Genomic DNA, 18475 nt, shown 5'->3' with positions numbered 1-18475 from the left:
ATTTGGTTATGCTTTGTTTTATTTATACAGGAAAAAATTCGCTCGGGTATCGTTAGTGTGCTTTTGCGTTTGAAGTGGAAAACCTTGTGGCTTTCCCTGGCGATTCTGCCCAGCCTTTCTTACTGCAATATCCTGTTTTTCCTCTCTAAACTTTGGTTACTTCAGAATTTGTCATAAATTGTTCCGACATTCAGGCTATCGACACTCCACTTCTCAGATTCCAAAAAAGCAGTGTTTTCCGCGTAATGCGCACCTACTCTCCTCGCGTGCCATAACGAGCACCTTTAACGCGATATTACCTCAGCACCGCATGCCAGGGAAACTCAGGGTCAGAGACTGAGTTCGCGTGCACCTCCTTTGACGTGCCGTCACAATCACATGCCACGGCGTATTCCGTCACCAACGACCGCATATTGCTATCTTTACTCACGAGTATCTTGCTAAGTGAGCCCTGTGAAATGCCCTTGACTCCTGCTCTGGAAACATAGGTTAATGTTTAGTATGCGAATAAATGTTTTATTTTTATGCTATACCGGACAGAAATAACTCCCAATGTTTCGAAACATAGGACACCTAAGGCTAAATATCAATTAACATTCAGCTTTTGTTTTCCTCTTGGTAATATTGACGCTGCGATCATCATCACAGGAAAGAAAAGAAGACGACGATCGTTTTTGATTGCGCGTTGGCGTTAGGAGCGTTTTCGGCCACCGCCATTAATTTCAAGCCAATTAATCCATTACATTTTACCGTTTCTAGTGGCCCAAGTGTCATTTGTGACAATATTCAACACACAAGCAGCTGTACGAGGGTTTAAAATAAATTTGTGCGACAACTCAACTCCGGTGAATGTTTGCTTTGATGTATGTCACAAGAAAAGCAGGATTCTGCTCTGTGGACAATACCCTCGTAAGGAAACAATAGCGAAGGTCAGGTTACTCCGTCTTACAGGAACCATACATAAATTTAGAGTGAAATGCAGTCTTGGCAGTTTATACTTGTTCCTGTATTCCATGATTATTCAATTAACTTCCTTCCTGTCCTCACGTACATGGTTCCTTTTCAAAAGAGGGGATAAACGTTGAAAAGCTTTCTTGTTGTGCTGACACAGCGTGTGCGAGTGTTTTCATGAGAGACACTCCAAATGGGGCTGGCACTGTTTTACCTTGGGTTAGCAGTTAAGTAGTGCAATCAAACGTAAATAACGGTAGCACTACTCTTGCACAATCGGTTGGTTTTGTAAGTGGCTTTAAGAGCTGGACGACAATCGCATATATGTCCGTATGGCAACATAAGAGCATGGCATCAAAGTGGTTTGTGAGCCAGCATTACTTCATTCATTCCTCGTGCTACGTAGAATGTAGAATAACTAGTAACTAGTAGAATCACATGCAAACTGGAGTACTTTCACAGAAGCATCTATACTACATCAGACATCCATAAAACACCTACACGTGGAGGAAGCAGCCCGACTCATCACGGCGCACATCCTCGACGCCGCCGAAAAGTCAATTAGCCACACCTCCGGTGCCCCGAGCAACCAAAGGAGGCCATGGCGTAATGAGAACTGCAGGCGGACGCGAGAGGCCAAGAAGAAGGCCTGATTTTTCTTCCGTCGATACCCCACATCGCTGAACCTTCCTTCAAACGGGCAAAAGCAGTCGGGAAGCGCGTGCGCCGTGAGGCGAAAAGGGAGAGTTGGCGCGCCTTTCTTGCATCCATAAACTCATACACAGAAACATGCAAAATTATGCACACGCATACCTAAACTCAAAGGACAACAACTACACAGCCTGCCCTTGGTTAGTACTACGGGGGGACACATGGGAAGACCACGCTAACACACTCGCACAACACTTCCAACATGTGTACAGTTCAACACACTACACCAACACTTTCATAGAACATTAAAAACATCCTGTGAGAAGAAGTCCTTGCGAGATAATATTCTTCATCTTCTAACACTCCCTTCTCACTTCATGAGCTGAAGATCACACTCAGTACTTGTAAATCTTCAGCTCCAGGGCCAGACAACATTACATACACTATGATACAACACTTACACGCAGATACACTTGAAAGACTCCTTCACCTGTACAAGAAGATATTTCTTTCGGGGCGCCTTCCCGGGTCTTGGAGGGAGGCCATCGTAGTGGTCTTTCTGAAGGAGGGGAAGGACCCTCCCACAGCCCATGTTATCGTCCCATCGCCCTGACCAGCTGCCTATGTAAGCTGCTCGGGAAGATGATCAATAGGTGGCTCAGGCGGGTAAAGCTGGCTCGCAAATGTGTCTAAACATGGATGCCGCCATGATGCCACGCTGTAGTTGCCAGATCAGTAGTTGAATATACGGCTAACAATTTTTTTGAAAATGAGCAACAAATTTAGGACCCTAAACTGAAATTAGTCAACTTTTATAGCAATAACTCAGCCTATTTATGAGTCTATATGCCTTTTATATGTTTTTTAACGCATTTATGTTTGCCGGACAAAAAGAAATGAAATATGGGGCAAAAAGAGGGGTGCGGGCTGAGGCGCCAAATTCAGTTTCGGTATTTTGTGAGGAGCGTCAGTCATGTGGTGGTAATTTACAAAGATTCACTCTCCCACACCTTGGTATCTGCTGTTACTTCATTGCTTGAGAAAACAAGCTTGTCTACCCCCGTGCTGGAGCCCGCGCAGTGCCGACGATACGGAATACAGCCGCCGCCGCCGCCTATCTTCAAGGACACCTTCACTACATGTCCGTAGTGGCTACTGTTATTTTAACTCGCCGTCAGCCGGTGATATCATGTAACGCGAGACATTGCATTTTGAGCTTATGTGATTCGTAAATTAAAAACAAACAAATGCACGAAACATTTTACCATGCCTAGCGTATAACTAGGCTCTTGTTTACGTGTGCTTTTATACTTTCACTGAACGGTGTTTTACTTCAGTGCGAGATAAAACAACCGCTAACTAATAATGATAATGGAAACTTTATTTGCACCATATGGTGGTTTTTAGAGGAGGACAAGGCGAAGCAGAAAGGTACCAGTTTTCAATTGATGCGTACTCCTTCAATCACTGAAACAGGCAATCCAAAAATTATAAGATAGAGTGCACCCGTACGCACTTCTGTTGAGGATTCGCATGACACATTACCGATGCTCGATGCATCAGCGAAGTTACATATCTTTGCGTCTACCTGTACTTCCACTCTTATATCACCCACGTATATAACTGCACAGAGGAGGAGTAGAAGGAGTAAAATTCATTCATGCGAGCCTTAGGTGCTGATCTCTGGGTGCCATCCTCGTTGGTGTTTAAAAAAATATATTCTGTCCTTTCCTGTGTGCTTTCGCTAAAAAAGGAAAACGGCCGCTTCCATTCGCGCCCGGTTTTTCCTGAAATGACTTCGGTTTTGGCCAGAAATCTGTCTATAAAACCACCTTTGAAGCCTCTTGTGCTAACGTACATACGCGCATTCTCAAGTCACGATGGCCCTGTCGCGCATATGTGCAAGGCTAGCCGAGCAATGATATATGTCTCCCTTCACAAGTAAATGAATTTACATGTACCTATAAATTAGTTATTGCACCTTATAAGTTATATTATAGGGGTTATTGTTGAAACAGCTGAAAAATATTAAGTATAGCAGGTGAATCAAATTGCTTAGCATAGAACTGTCATCATTCACCAATGTAGAGTATTCAGACTTAATATGTATTGCATGTAGCAGTCATTAAGATAGCGACAACTAATTAAACTGAATTTTCCAATTTGCGACAATTACATCTGCGCGTATCGGTTCAGCCAGGACCACCTGGAGACGTTCTTCTGCTGTATAGATCCGTTAGAAGGAAGGATTAATAAACCAGCCGCTTCGCAGTCCGATACGCGTAGCACACTCCTTCCTATTTATGCCAACGTCAAACTGGTGACAAGCCTTCTCGAATTTCCACGCTTCCTTCGAGCGTGCTCACGGCAACAAGAACGATCAAGAAGTTGCACTACCATAGCTGTGTGCCAGTAATGCTGTAGCTGATTATGAAAGTTTCGGCTAACGCTCATTCTGGTTGAAGTCACCAGCATTCTTATTTTCATAAAAAATAATGGGTGCATGATAAGGCCAGCAGCCCCTATGTATCATATACTTAACACCACAGAAGATATTCTGTGTTGCAATTCTGGCAACGAAACAAGGACAAATTCGGCATTGACAACCGTGCCCTCTCATTCATCATCAGGTTATGTTTGAGACCTGAGAAGGTATTTGTGCAAGCAGAACCCAATAAAATCCTCTACACATACATCACTACATTACTTTGCATACATACAGCACATACACTAAATTGCTCTTTGGCTGAGAGAACAAGCAAAAAGAAACACAGAAAAGGCAACGGGCCCACATCTACGAGAAATTCTCATTGAAGTTTATTTCCTCACCAGTGACCCCACCAGGCCTTTAGGGAAGCTTGTAATGCTTAGACCGAGTCTAAGGTGACCTAGTGTGCGAATTGAAAGAAAGGAAGAAACAGAGGAAGAAAGGTGACGAGGTTACTCAAGGAAAGAATGAGAAGAACTGTCCGGTTGGCTGCGCTACCAATGGTTATGGGAATAAGGGGCTTGAAAAGGAAAGAAAGGAGTGATATAAAATAAAGGATAGAAAATTGAGGAGAAATTTTGAAAAACGGGGCGTAGAAATGGCAAGCACAAAGACAGCACCACAAACAAAAAGCAAAACAGCATAAAAATAGGCAGGAAAAACGATGAAATCGGGAAACGAAGATTGCTACTCTGGGTTTTCCCCCTTATGCATTTCAATCTGCTTCTTCAAGACGAGAATTGATTTGATTGCTTCCGCCGCACCGCGTCTACAACTGAAATATGACTGATTTGCTGTGTACATGATGTAAATAGTGAACATAATTTTTATTTTTTCTGAAGTGGAGCTGCATGCTCCTTTCTGGCAGGCTGTTGTGTCAAACTGACTCTTAGAATTGCTCTTGTTTTGTTCATGCTGCCTCTTACTTATGCCTCTCGTTCATGCTGCCTCTCATTTCATTTATGCTGCCTCTATATATACTAGTTTATTTAGTTCTGCTCTTCTCAACTGCAAAATGTTTTTATATTCAAATTGCATGGCTTTCCTTCCAAAGGTTTTTGGCTTTTAGCCCCGTCTGTTTATTGGCTTTAAAGCTTTAAACCTGTCATGGCTTTGCTGGAGCATGTCAGTTCCCCACATTATTTTCCTCTTTCCTCATTGAGAGGGGGGACACAGAATTTTATAGGGCAAAGAGCACTGCGGCGATACTAATGGACACTTGCACTACTTTCTTTGTGTTGTAAGTACTGAAAGCTATAGTTACCAATAACCAAGACTGGCACTGCATATTTTCCATGATACCCTTCTAGTTTCTTGTTAAGATTTTGTTTAAGCTGGTACTAAGTAGATTAATTGCTACCTAATGCAACCTGGAAACATTAATAATATGTCTTGTGTGACGTCCCCAAGCATACAACCAAGGCCCATTAGTCTTCTAAGCTTACATAGTAAAACGAAAAATCTCTTGAGTAAGTGTCTCGATGGACATAACAAAGTAATGTTAGGCTTGGGTATTTCATGGTTTTTGAATCTAAGCTAGTGCAAGGGCCACTTCCTAAGCATTTCAATTGGAGACAAAAAGTTGACACAAGTGCTGCAGGGGACTCGTAGGCAGGCACTTACACAATCCCAAAGAGCGTGTTTTTTAGCATAAAGTGCATTAAAGAATACGATTTCTATTTACACGCATTTTTTGGATGCATTGTCAAGTCCAGACTACCATTCGCTAGTAAAGCAAGCAGTTATAATGATAACCTCAACAGATCGCGAAGACAATCAGCTGACGCATCCAGGTAGGGAGGGATGGCGTCTGAAACATGTCCAAATTTCAAAATAAACATGTCAAAAATAACAAAGAAAAGACTACACAGGACTAGCGCTGGATATCAACTGACTGTTTTACCAAACACAAAAGAACATATACGTAAACAGCTCATGCGCGAATACGGGGGAAGCCACGAGGAAAAAAATCCGGGGAAGTGATTTGTTTTTAAACGAAGAAGGAAAAGAAATGGACGGGATATTATTGAGCTCTCATGGGAGCTCACCTGCATTTAGCACAGTCCGGAAGCGGGAATGGTAGGGGAAATAGGATAGGAGAGAGGGAGAGAGAAAATTAAAGATTAGAAACGTGAGGAAAGAGTAGAGAAGAGTAATTCCACTGTTGTCGATTCCGTCGCACATAACAGACTACGAACAATGTTGTCTGGCGTAATGCTGCGTCCGGGAGACGAGAAGCCTTGAAGGGAACGATGAAGCGCGGAGGCGAGCTTGTTGCGATAAGGAGCGAAGTCTGCGGCGGTCCCGACTTCTTCGGAGTTCGCTGGATTGGAGTGCGGCAGACAGACGGGTACTGGGGGAGGCCGGAGCTGGCACTCGACCACCCACACCAGCACAGCGAAAGCCGGGCGACATCCCGATCCAGGGCGACAGCCCGAGCGTAAAACGGGCCGCCGAATCGAAGGCTCTCTGAAGCACAGGAGCCCGAAAAAACACGTCCGCTCAACTACGAAGCGACGGACGCATCCGCAAAAGCTACCTCTCCGATCATAGTACGAAGTACCCGCTAATCTACGAGCTACCCCTTTAAGTTGCGGAGAACTCAACACTGCATTTAACGCGTTAGCATGGCACAAAAAAAACGCAACCTACCACAGGAAAAACTTCACACAACGTTTCTACACACCAAAGTTGTCACGGCGCACTTTCTGCCATGGTGGCTGCCATGAGGGAATTCGTTGGTTGCTAGGAACCAACTACTGCCACCAACTACTGGAACCCACTACTGTCACCAACTCTGGTAGGCAAAAATACAGCGGGAAACGGTGTGAGGGTGGCATCATGGCTGCGCCCGGGTTTAGCACGGTTTCGATGCACTGGCTGGCCGGGTAGCTTTTCCTTTAGAGTCAGTAGTAATAACTCTATGAAGTGGCTCAGGTACTCCTTAGAGTACAATAGTCTTCTCGAAAGCTGCCAGGCCGGCTGCAGGGCGCGGAGATCCACCAATGATCAACTGGTTGCGTTGGAATCGTATGTAAAACATGCCGTCATTCATAACCAGTATTGTATAACAGTCTTTTTCGATATGGAAAAGGCTTATGACACGGCATGGCGGTACGGCATCTTGAGTGACCTCAAGTCATTTGGTGTCTCCGGCAACATGCTGAACATCCTCGCTAGCTACACGTAGGAAGGGACCTTTCGAGTGAGGGACGGAAATGCACGTTCCAATGTATATGTGCAGGAAAATGGCGTCCCTCAAGGCGGTGTATTTAGCTGTACACTATTTATTGTTTGATGAAATCTCTCCGGAAGATATTGCCACCAACCATTTCCTGTTCTATACATGTAGATGACGTTGAAATATCATTTAAATCTTTTAATTTCTAAATTTATAAAAGCCACGTCCAGCTTTAGGTGCACGTACTTGCTCGCTGGGCTGACACAAATGGTTTTAAACTGAAACCTGGAAAGTGTACTTGTGTTGTGTTCTTCCGGAAGCGCGGGATGAATCAAGACCCTGAGATTACCTTCCATACTGCATCTACTCCTGTAAGAAAGGGGCATAAGTTTTTAGGTGTCATATTTGATGAAAAACTCACGTTCATTCCACACGTCAAACAACTTAAACATAAATGCCTGAAAACATTGACCATTCTGATGGTCCTCTCCCACCAATCCTATGGTGCCGACAAAGAACTCCTTCTAGGTGTCTTTACCGCCGTAGTCTAGATTAGAGTATGGAAGTGTTGTGTACGGGTCGGCATCAAAAACAAAACTAACCATTTTTGATCCGGTGCTCCACTTGGGCCTGCGCCTTGCGTCTGGTGCGTTCCGCACTAGCCCGGCCTAGAGTCTGTACATTGAAATTAAAAAATGATGCCTGGAACATCAACGAATGTACATTATATGCTTTTAAGGCCTCATCATTGAGTAACCATCCTTTTAAACCTGTCCTCAACAATACATCTACAACCCAGGTATTCTCAAATCGTTCATCTGTTTCTTTGCCCTGCTCACTGAGGGTGAGGGAGGGAGCTTCAGGTCTTTCCGTTGACTTTTTTAGATGTATGCCCATCATCATCATTTTCTGACCTTGTACCACCATGGCAACTGCAACCTGTTTGCTGTTATTCTTTACGAAAATGAATAAAAACAAAGTTCCGAGTTCTGCGATTCTGCAGCACTTCTTGATGAGTTTGCCCATGACCGTGCGCGAGGTTTCGCTCACCGCGGCGGTCCCGGCGAATTCGTAGGCAGGGTCGCAGGGAGGTACAGGGACTCGCTCCTCACTTTCATCGAGGTCACGTGTCATTATCAACTTTCTCAGAGGACTTTTCCGCTTCCTCACCCTCACCTCAGTCGACCGCAATCGTCGGCATTCAGGATGCTCCAAACGGGATCTGTCCCTTCGAGGGGAAGGTTTAGCCACTTCTCGCCAAACATAGAAGCGCATTGTCCGGACTGCGGGGAGGCGCACTGCTCACTAGCACATATGCTCTGGCAATGTCCTGCGTTACGCAATGCAGAGTTCACCAAAGAAGAGGACTGGGAGGAAGCCCTTAAAAGCGTCGACCTTTCGGTTCATCTTGGCCTGCAGAGGGCCTGCGAGGGAATGGAGGGTCACGGCCTCCCGGTCTCTGCGTGGTAGCGGCCCGAGACTGTCACGGACTCCCCTTGATAGGGGCGGTCCAAGGCAGTCCCTCAAGACCTGAATAAAGTTCTTTGTCTGTCTGTCTGTCTTGGCCCTGCAGGATAAATATAAATGTGCCAAATTTTACGGTGATGCCTCGAAAACATCAACTATGGTGTCTTGCGCCGCTCATGGTCCTAACTTTAATTCTTGGAGAACCATAAGCGTACGCACCACTGCCTTCTTAGTAGAAGCCTATGGCATCCTAATCACCGTTAAGCACATTGTTAAAAAACGAATTCCTAAGTCCGTCATATTTACAGACTCTGCGCGTTGTGCATGCATTGTGGTCAAAGAGACCCAGAAAAAACTACATCGTCAATCTAGTTTTTAATGCCATAATATCTGTATATGCTAACAATTTTCAATGAATCCTGTGGTGGTTTCCAGGCCATGCTGGAATCGCGGGACATGAAACAGCGGATCGAATGGCCATCGCTGCTGCACTTACAAACACAGTGGGCGTAACAACAATACCCTACACTGACCTCAAGCCACACATAAGACAACACCTCCGCAAAACATCGCAAGCGAACTGGGATACACCGACAGACACGTTACGCATAAAACCACACATTGGACGATACAGAACTGACTCACACAACAGATTCATCAAAGTTGGCCTAGCTAGATTACGTATCGGCCACACACACGCGACACACTCCCATCTGCTCACTGGATCTCCAAGACCCTCGTGTAGCAGGTGTGGGGAGGGCCTATCCGTAATTCACATTCTAATGACATGCAAACCACTTTACACAACAAGTCGTAAACATTTCCCACAACTATACAGACAACACATCCCACTACACCCAGCCTTTTTTAGCCCATGATCCCATGCTTCCTCTACAGCGCACTGTTTTGTTTCTTAGCGAAATCACATTTTTACACCGCATTTCCTATCACGCGTAGTTTTCGAACATAATATTATGCCACGCACTATCGCACCTGCCTTTTACACCAGCCATCCTCATTCTCTTTTACTGATATTAATTTGTTTTTGTTGAGCGATTTTAGATTTTACATGTTCATCTCTCATACATAACCATTGTTTAGGCGCGCTTTGCCCTAGTTGGCCTTGCGCCATAAACATCCAACCATAATCATCAACTTGTAGAAGCTTGCTTTATAAATTGTGCTGTTGATATAGGCACGAAGTACGATATTAATTTAATAAAAATTCCGTTTTTCTTCGTGACCTTTTTTTCCCACTTCTGCAACCAGTGGCATTTTTTCATGCTTGTGGGACATTATCTTCAAAATTCTATCTTAAGAGATGCCGCGGCATTTTTGGAGTATCTAGCGTTTGTTTTGCTTTAAAATTGTGAACGCCGTTAACTCCGAAGTCTGTCGGTCTGCGCGAAATTTCAAAGCAATATTGTACCGCTGGCTCTAGCGTTTGACTCGAGAGCATGATGAAGTTGCATACTTTCTTTGAAGAATATATTGAATGCTCATAATACTCTTAACAACACTTAAAAATCATGCCCTGAATAATTGTCTCTTTGACACAGACTATACATGTATGTAGACGGTGAACACATAACAGAGACCCTATTCTAAACAACCGATGCTTTGCTTCCGGCATGTTGAAAGTCTGACGTGTATATTTTGCAGGAAACCAGACATCGCAAAATGCAAAGTCTGCCTTGAAGCCAATGCCAACACATATTTCAAGCCATGCGGGCATCGTTTGTTCTGCGACGATTGCGCGATACGGATGAAAGGCTGCCTCAATTGCGGACAGGTCATCGCCGAGAGGGTTCTTACTGGTACGTGGGATTTTGAAAAGAGCGTTTCTGCCATCGAAACAAGTTACGTCAAAGCAGAGTTAGAAATTCTATAAATTATTGGTATGTTAGTATTATTGCGTTTGTGCTTCTTGTCTTTTGGGAATGAACTTTGTAATTCAGTGGCGCCAACTGTAGGCGAAATATTTTTGATGTTTTTTTTCTGCGCAAATTCTAAGTAGCATTATTATAGCGACTATTTCCTTCTCGCTAAAAAGCCCTGTCGGCCGATGCTTGTAGACGAATTATTCCGCAGTCTAGTGGTTCCCGAAATCTTTCGCTGCCGCTTACACATAAAGTACAGAGTGTAAAACGTACGTGATTGTTGAACACGTGCTCAAGCTTCTGGATGACATTGTTTAGGTTAGAGTTGAACCATAAGCATGGAAACAAAGTATCGGAGCGTAATCTGACATTGTAATTGAGGACGCTACGATCGCATCGTTTTTCATAGGTAGAACGTTTTAAAATACAGCATATGTACTGCTTAGCATGTGGTCTGCTAAGCACTGAGATAAGGTGTCTCACAGTGCATTTTATCTTTAGTTTATTTTATTGCAGAACCTGCGCTTGGCCCAATTACCAGTAACCCCAAAATAATAATGCACAACGCAAATTACGTGCCCAAAGCAAATAAATAAATATATGATAACGGCACCGCATAGTGCCAATTCTGCTAACGTCGTTTGCTCCATATCTGGACAGCTAGACGGGAATGTTTACTGTTGTTTTTCAAATAGGTCACACGTTATTTGATTAGTGAAATGTATTCTTCCTCTGCAGGCCCCAACAGCACATTCACTCCCGAGAACGAGAATATTGAAGCTAGTGAAGTATCGCAGCCAATGGTTATGCCTGAGGTAAGTTTCCTTGTTCTCTTCATGCCTGTAGTTAACTCACAACAAAAAATGACACGCGTGCTCTATGGTAGTCTTATACCCGTTTTTTTTTAAGTCATACCCACGCTAGCGCAGTTGTTGGTGGTGCCGAGGCAAGTAGCAGATAGCAGTGCGAACCAAAGGATAGCCTAACAGTCCTTAGTTTCAAGTTGGAGTTTCTATTTGAAATTGCCTATACTGTGGACCACACCATATAATAAGGTTCAGCTTTATTGTGTGGACCAGACCACGGGGTGATGTTCTGTTTGGGGCTACTGCTACAAGGATTACACTTATCGGCTTCAGTGATGCAGAGGTACAGTCTACGGTTTTGACTGTAACGGCCTGGGTTTCTGACAACCCTGTACTGAGCATACGCCATCGACAAGCCCCTTTTTTTCCGATACCAAAAGTGTATTCTGACTAATAGGTGTTCGGCGCTCGCTTCAGGTACAGGCTCGAGGAACCTCAACATGTTCCATGTTGCGACTCATACCAGGCGCAAAGTTCAAGACAGAGCCTAAGGTGAGACTTTTTTCATGCGCGAGTTTCATAAGCTCAACAAGACCTTTCACTACCAGGTCCACAAGCTGAAAATGAATCGCGATGGTTAAATTAGAGTAGCCCTAGGCTGACGAATAGTTAAATGAATGAGCCGCAGTATTGTATTTCAGTGTTTTGCGACTCTTACGAAGGCCGTGGCAAAAAGCATATATTCATCTGAGCAGTAATGTGTTTCTAAGACAACAACAATCGCGATCAGGCACGCTCTCGAAATACTTTCACTCAAAAATTGTAACTGAACAAAAAATTGCGTCGCCATGACTTGCATTATTGCCTCGTTTTTAAAGCAAAGCTCTCTACCTCTACCAGCCAACGGTTTCTTTGCGGCGAGCGCCACAAGAAACTCCTAAGGCAGCTGAAAATGGGAGGAGCGATTTTCACTCCTAGAGTACAGTGCAGATGGCTCGGCGAACACGCGCTATTACCCAGCGTTCCTGCGTGCAGGCAAGCGCGACGGCGGGAATGATTCCGTCGGCTGGGCCGTTTGCTTTAGCGACGGTTGTTTTGGGCCTGTTTTGGCGCACCGCTTCGCGTCCATTGCTCGCTTCGTTCGCACGGCTTGATTAACTTGTTCGACAGCCCCTCCTGGGTAATCCGGACGCGACGGAATTGAGTGCTGTACGGCGAAGATACGCTAAGGATTGCTTTGCAAAGCGGTAAAACCACGGGTAGGGACCATGTGCAGACGTCTGGCCGCTACAGAAAGGCTACGTTTTGCGAACCATTTGCCAAGAATAGGATTCCGTTTTCTAAATTGGTGAATACCAATTCGGTTGTCGTTTAAGGGGTATTGCAAAAGGCAAAAGCAGCAACTCATTCTGATAAATAGCGATTGTAAAAGTTCCCTCAGCTTTCTTGCAATTCTCAAACTTGCTAATCTAACTAGTTTAAATCGGTATAAATGGGAATAAATAAGCGCAGATGCCGAATTGTTTTGGTGTCTGCTCTTGTGTCGCTCGGTGGTGTATCCCCGAGCTACTACATAAGGATGGCTAGGTTCCGCTGCCTCAACCTTAGAAAGACGCTCGTCTTCGTTTTCTTTTTCCCGACCCATGGCCAGGCTACAGCGGCGGTGTCCGCCGCTCTAGCCAGGCTGTGGCCGACGCTGCTTCTGCGTTAGGGACGCCGCCCCCACGAATTCCAGGTAACGGTTGGCCGTATCTATGGTTTCGCTCTTTGTAGAGCCGCGTGTGTGAATTCAAGTGACGTCGCATAGACAGTTGTTGTGGGTGTTGTTTAAAGCTTTGCTTCCCAACCACCTTCACAGCGTGGACTGGAGCCATTTTTTTGTCCTCAGGGTTGGATGCCCCATCAAGGCTACGGGAGTTTGATAGCTCTTAAGGCACCTTACGAAGAAGCTGTGCACCAGGTATAATAGTATCAGCTCTATATGTTCCTAAATGTTCTATATCTTACCGTCAATACTTAAAAGACATTACCCGCAATACTTCAACAACGTTAGGGGTACGCGTGCTGTTCCTTCCTTCCTGAGTAGGCGCTGATCCTAAAGACTGCAAAGGATTGATCTGCGGTGTCCTCATAGTGGCGTGTTTCCCTCACACCCTGGCAGGCGAAGTTGATACGGAAGCCTGTTTGTTGAAGGACGACCCTGTGGCTCGAACATTAAAACAGCTACAGTCCTCGATGACTGGATGGCTGCGATGCTTAGGAACCATGGATAGTGTTCGCGACCTTATCAGCCATGTCGAACATTACTTGGTGCTTCGACTGTCAACTATTGCAATATGTTTTTCGACGTTTTCAACATCAGGATTCCATCCTAATACAACCAATAGTGGACAGGCTACGCACAGTGGCCGGTGTTAGAAAATCTACTGATATTTGTTAGAGATTATCTAACACAGTTGTGCATGAAAGTAAGGTTGGTGAGTGTGCGGAGCAAATAAACAAGCGTCTCAATAAATGTACCTCAGGATACTATGTTTTCTTCTTTACATTTCAATGTTGCAATGGCTTAGCCCCTCAAGCACTAAAAGAGAGTCGGCAACCAGCACACGTATCTGTGTACGCTGATGATGTCTGCTTCTTGTTCTCTGGCTATCAATAAAATCGGCTGTCATTGATCAGAACGGAATGTTCATACCATGCATACATATCTGTCCTTATCTCGCCTGGTGCTCTCACCTGAGAAATGATGCTTTCTTATTTTTTTGGAATACCGCTACGGTCCGCCCGTATGAACTCAACAGTGGAAAGTCAAGTTACCCGTTAAGCCGCTCACGTGCGATTGTTTGCGGTCACCCTAGAAAGCCAACTGTTTTGGCGACGGGAAGTGTTTCCGCTCTGATTCATCGTGCGAACATTTTTAGTAGAATTGCTGGCTCTAAGGGGCAATGATCCGTCAGCAATGATTAAGTTGCACTAAGCACGGATCTTGAGTCACGTTATTTTTCAGCTGGTCCTAAATTCCCCTTATCAATCAATCAATCAATCAATCAATCAATCAATCAATCAATCAATCAATCAATCAATCAATCAATCAATCAATCAATCAATCAATCAATCAATCAATCAATCAATCAGTTTTAATTTCGCTCCATAAAATACAGCGAAAAGGGGGGCCGGAGAAAAAGCCGCTCATTTGCGGCTTGACAAGGCTCCGGACAGCCATCGGCACTGGTCACAATGCGGTCACAGAGCAAACGTACACTAAAATAATAGAACATACATTTAAAAACATACGTAAGCATTATGGTATGACATTGAATTAAAACACACTAAAAGCAAAAGATAGTCAAGAGCACAGTTTAAACAAACATTTCGACAGTTTTCTTTCGGTTCAGTTTCATAAAGTCAACTTCTTTTGAATGAAAAGAATTTATTCTTGTAGAGAAAGCGTGCTGTAATCTTTCTTTCCCATAATTTGTGTGGGAAAATCAAACTTCTCGTCGTGACCGTTGACGGAACGGGTATGTGTATGTGGTATGCTTTAGGTGAGCAAGGTATAAAAACAAATCTAATTTGCCCTTCGCAGCGCTTTGGTAGTTGCATATCAATCTGTGATTATACATATCTGTAACTTTTATAACTCGATGTTTTTTTCAATATTGGAGCGGTGTGTTCTAGATAATGTACATTTTCAGTAATTTACAGCGCTCTTTTTTGTAACAGAGTTATCTTGTGTACATTTATTTTAGTAGCGTTTCCCCACACCAGCATTCAATAGCTCAACTGGAGTTGAACAGAGCATGTTATAATTGCTTTCCAATTTTGGTTAGCAACAAATTACGAATCCGATTGAGTATGCCAACCGTTGTGCTTTGTTTTGACTGCAGTTTTTTCACATGGTCGTTCATTGACATGTGCTGAGAAAAAATAACACGGACGTTTTCACAGATTTTTCAATTGACACAGTATAAGGGCCAAGAACAACTGCTTCCGAAACGCTGATTGTAGTTCCCGATGCGCGAAACACGACGCATTGTGTGTTTGAACACCTGCATCGCAGTTTGAACACCTCAAAATGATCGACAAGCGAGGGAAAAGGACAGCGGTTGGAGTTCCTTAGGCAGCGGAAAATAAGAAGGTCATACGGGAGAACCAGTCTTCGACACTCCGCTTGCTTGGGTCGCAGAAGTTGCTCACACAGATAATGCGTCTAGGACACATTAATGGTGGAAGAGCAAATATCAGGCGGTTTCGCACAAGTGCCACCTCTTATGCACACAGTGCTCTTAAAGTCTTAGTGGTAAGAAAAAAATTGCACCCTAACGCCGTCATGGTCTGATGAGAAGCCCTTAGTATCAGCTGCACGTTCCTCCCATTAGAGCAAAGCAATGCCCAAGTGGAAGCAGCCAGATTCTGGGTGCTTGAACACCTAGAAACCCTGCAAGAACCACAATCAAATATTTACAGATAACTGGGTCCGCCAGCACCGAGGGGATAGTTCAGCGGCGTACGTCACTTCACCTAGACGGTTTCCTGAAGTAAACAATTAGACCAGGTAGTGTCCTCTACCGAAAACTTGTGTATTACCACCGCGTCCGCTTTGAGAAACATCAAGTCGTACAATCCGCAGAAGGTCGTAATTCTGAGCGATCCCAACGTAGAACAAGAATTGTTACAACATCCGCACCCCCAGAAATTTTGTTTGTTGCGTTACTTACGCCTTGGGGATGTGCTCGGCCGTGGGGTTTGTGCGTGCGTTTCAGTGACTTCCATCTCATGTTGGTGTCAAGGGCAATGAGGCACTGATCTGATGTCTCCGAATGCGTTGTAATTTGCACCTAGTGTTGAGCATTGGCGCGACCACCAGATTGTCTTCAGGTGGGCAATTATAGACCATTTTACTGGGAAGCACTATACCTATGTCAACCCCATCCCCCCCCCCCCTCCGTTTTCATCCCGGGGAAGCCCATTTATTCGGCGTCGCTGCGGGGCTCATCCGCGCCACCACCGACACCGCATTCACAAGTGTTATTCCCTTCTCCCACACCCATGTATCTTCAACACGTTCCGCGATCGGATGATAACGGTGGTAGCGCTCTTATCATGCGTTACAAGACCAACTTGCCCGCTTTGAATGCTACGCGAGCCCATATTTCTTTTTCAGCTTGAAAGGCTTTCGGCGCGACAGTTTCGGCCGTGTATTTCGCGCCTAAGCCTGCGCCCATCACAGATTGCTGCCGATTTATGCGTGCACTGGCTGGGGGTGGAAGCAGGGGGCTTGCATGCAGGGCCCTTTTTCATGGCACTACTGATTACATGTGCGTTGAGCTGGCGGGAAATTTAAACGTTAAAGTCTCACGGCTCAATGAGACGTGTAAGCTGTCCTCAATGGTCGCACCGTTTATGTTTCGGTTGGTGCGTTATACACTCAGTGGGATACCACACAGCCACACAGCACAGCCACAGGTCGGTTCACTGGGGTAAAGCTTGAGTCCTTCCCGCTTTTAATTCCCTATGGACAGACGCGTGTCGTACGCTCGGAGGAAGAGCAGTGGGAATCAAAGGAGCGTCTGTGAAACAGAAGTGCAAATGAATGCGGAAACTACAGAAAAGCACCGCTGCCGCCATTTCCACCGCACTTTCCATCTCACCGATTACCAGGGAATCTCTCCCAGATGAACAGCAACGTCGACATGAGCCAATATTTTTTGTTCAGCCTGAAAGTCTTTCACCGCGACAATTTTGGTGGTGGCTATCACTCCTAGGGACGAGCACATAACCGGTTACCGCCTTATCAGCTAGGAGATGAGAGTGGAGGGAAGGAGTGGGGAGGGCTCATGAACGAGCAGTTGTAGTCGTCATGCCCTGACTGATGACATGCCCGTTGTGCTGGCGGGAGGTTTAAACGCGTACTATCGTGATACATTCAAATACGAACAACGGAACGCGTGGCTTTCAGTACATGCTGCGCATCCTGCCGACGGGCCGCGTATGCGCAGTTGGAACCAGTTACGAGAGTTTGTGACCAACATTGATATGGAAAAACCATCGTCTTTGCATCATTTTCTGGGCGCTCAAAACGAAACAAAAGAATGAAGGAATATGGGTGCATGCGCCGTTTACACTCAGCACCGCGAAAAAGTTATATAACGCTCGTGTGAGCGAGCGCCGAACGCGGGACGAAAACGATCCAAAACTCTCACACTCCGAACGATGGTCTTTCTATACCAAGGTTGGACACGAACTGTCGTAACTTTCTCGTACTGCGCATACGCGGATCGTCGCCAGGATGCGCGGCATGCACTCAAAGCCATGCTCCCCGTCGTTCGTGTTTCAATGTATCACTGTAGTACGTCCACCACCCCAATGCGAACTTTCCAATGACCTCATTAGTCAAGGGGATTGGGTTGGTGTTTTACGCAGACAGTTGGATGCTTGCGGCGAGCGAGAGGAACAGACAGTCCACTAGAATAAATCTAGTCCTGCAGTATTACATGGGGCTATGTCCTAATTCCGCTGTCGGAAATTACAAACAAACGTGTTTTGTTTCGTGCATTGCGTGTACTGCGTCCTGCTTCGCAGGTCACTCTCCTTCACACAGCGGAAGGGCACTAATTGTTTTGGTCGCTGCGTGCCGCCAACCGCATCGACCTAGTGTCACAAAGCAGCTTAAAAGGAAGAGGCAATTTAGTGGTACGTCAGCTAAGGTATCAGAGCTAAGATATGTCGAACACATTGTACTGTGCTGCCAGAGCATGCTGAATAGCAGACGACACAGGAAAAAGTTGGCAGACCAACTCATTCCTATGTGCCACATTGTCTGGATAATCATGGGGATCGTTCCAGAAGTACACCCCACCTAACGAAACCACTTGGAAATTCGTATTTCACCGTTGTCTTAATCACTGACTACATCGTCAGTGTTTAAGTGGTTTTCACGCTATTGTCACGTAGACAAAAAACGACGCAGCTGCCTTAAAGGAAAAAATTGCCCCCACCTCCCCGAAGGGAATCGTGAGGAAGTGCGAATGCATTTCTTGCGCCGAGAGTA

General features: G+C 45.1%; 1 protein-coding gene across 1 annotated transcript in view; it reads left to right on the top strand.

Annotated features, from left to right (window-relative positions):
- Nucleotides 1-18475, top strand: part of LOC144147057 (uncharacterized) — a 173977-nt gene that overhangs the window by 136078 nt on the left and 19424 nt on the right. Inside the window, exons 16-18 of the mRNA XM_077679086.1 lie at nucleotides 10401-10555; nucleotides 11357-11433; nucleotides 11902-11976. Of these exons, the coding sequence (XP_077535212.1) occupies nucleotides 10401-10555; nucleotides 11357-11433; nucleotides 11902-11976 (307 nt within the window). The remainder of the gene's footprint in view (nucleotides 1-10400; nucleotides 10556-11356; nucleotides 11434-11901; nucleotides 11977-18475) is intronic.

The sequence above is a fragment of the Haemaphysalis longicornis genome, unplaced genomic scaffold, assembly GCF_048455015.1.
Source record: "Haemaphysalis longicornis isolate Haplotype H1 unplaced genomic scaffold, Haemaphysalis longicornis Haplotype H1 scaffold_7, whole genome shotgun sequence".
In the NCBI taxonomy this organism is placed as follows: Eukaryota; Metazoa; Arthropoda; class Arachnida; order Ixodida; family Ixodidae; genus Haemaphysalis; species Haemaphysalis longicornis.
This window is presented reverse-complemented; position numbering and strand designations above follow the sequence as displayed.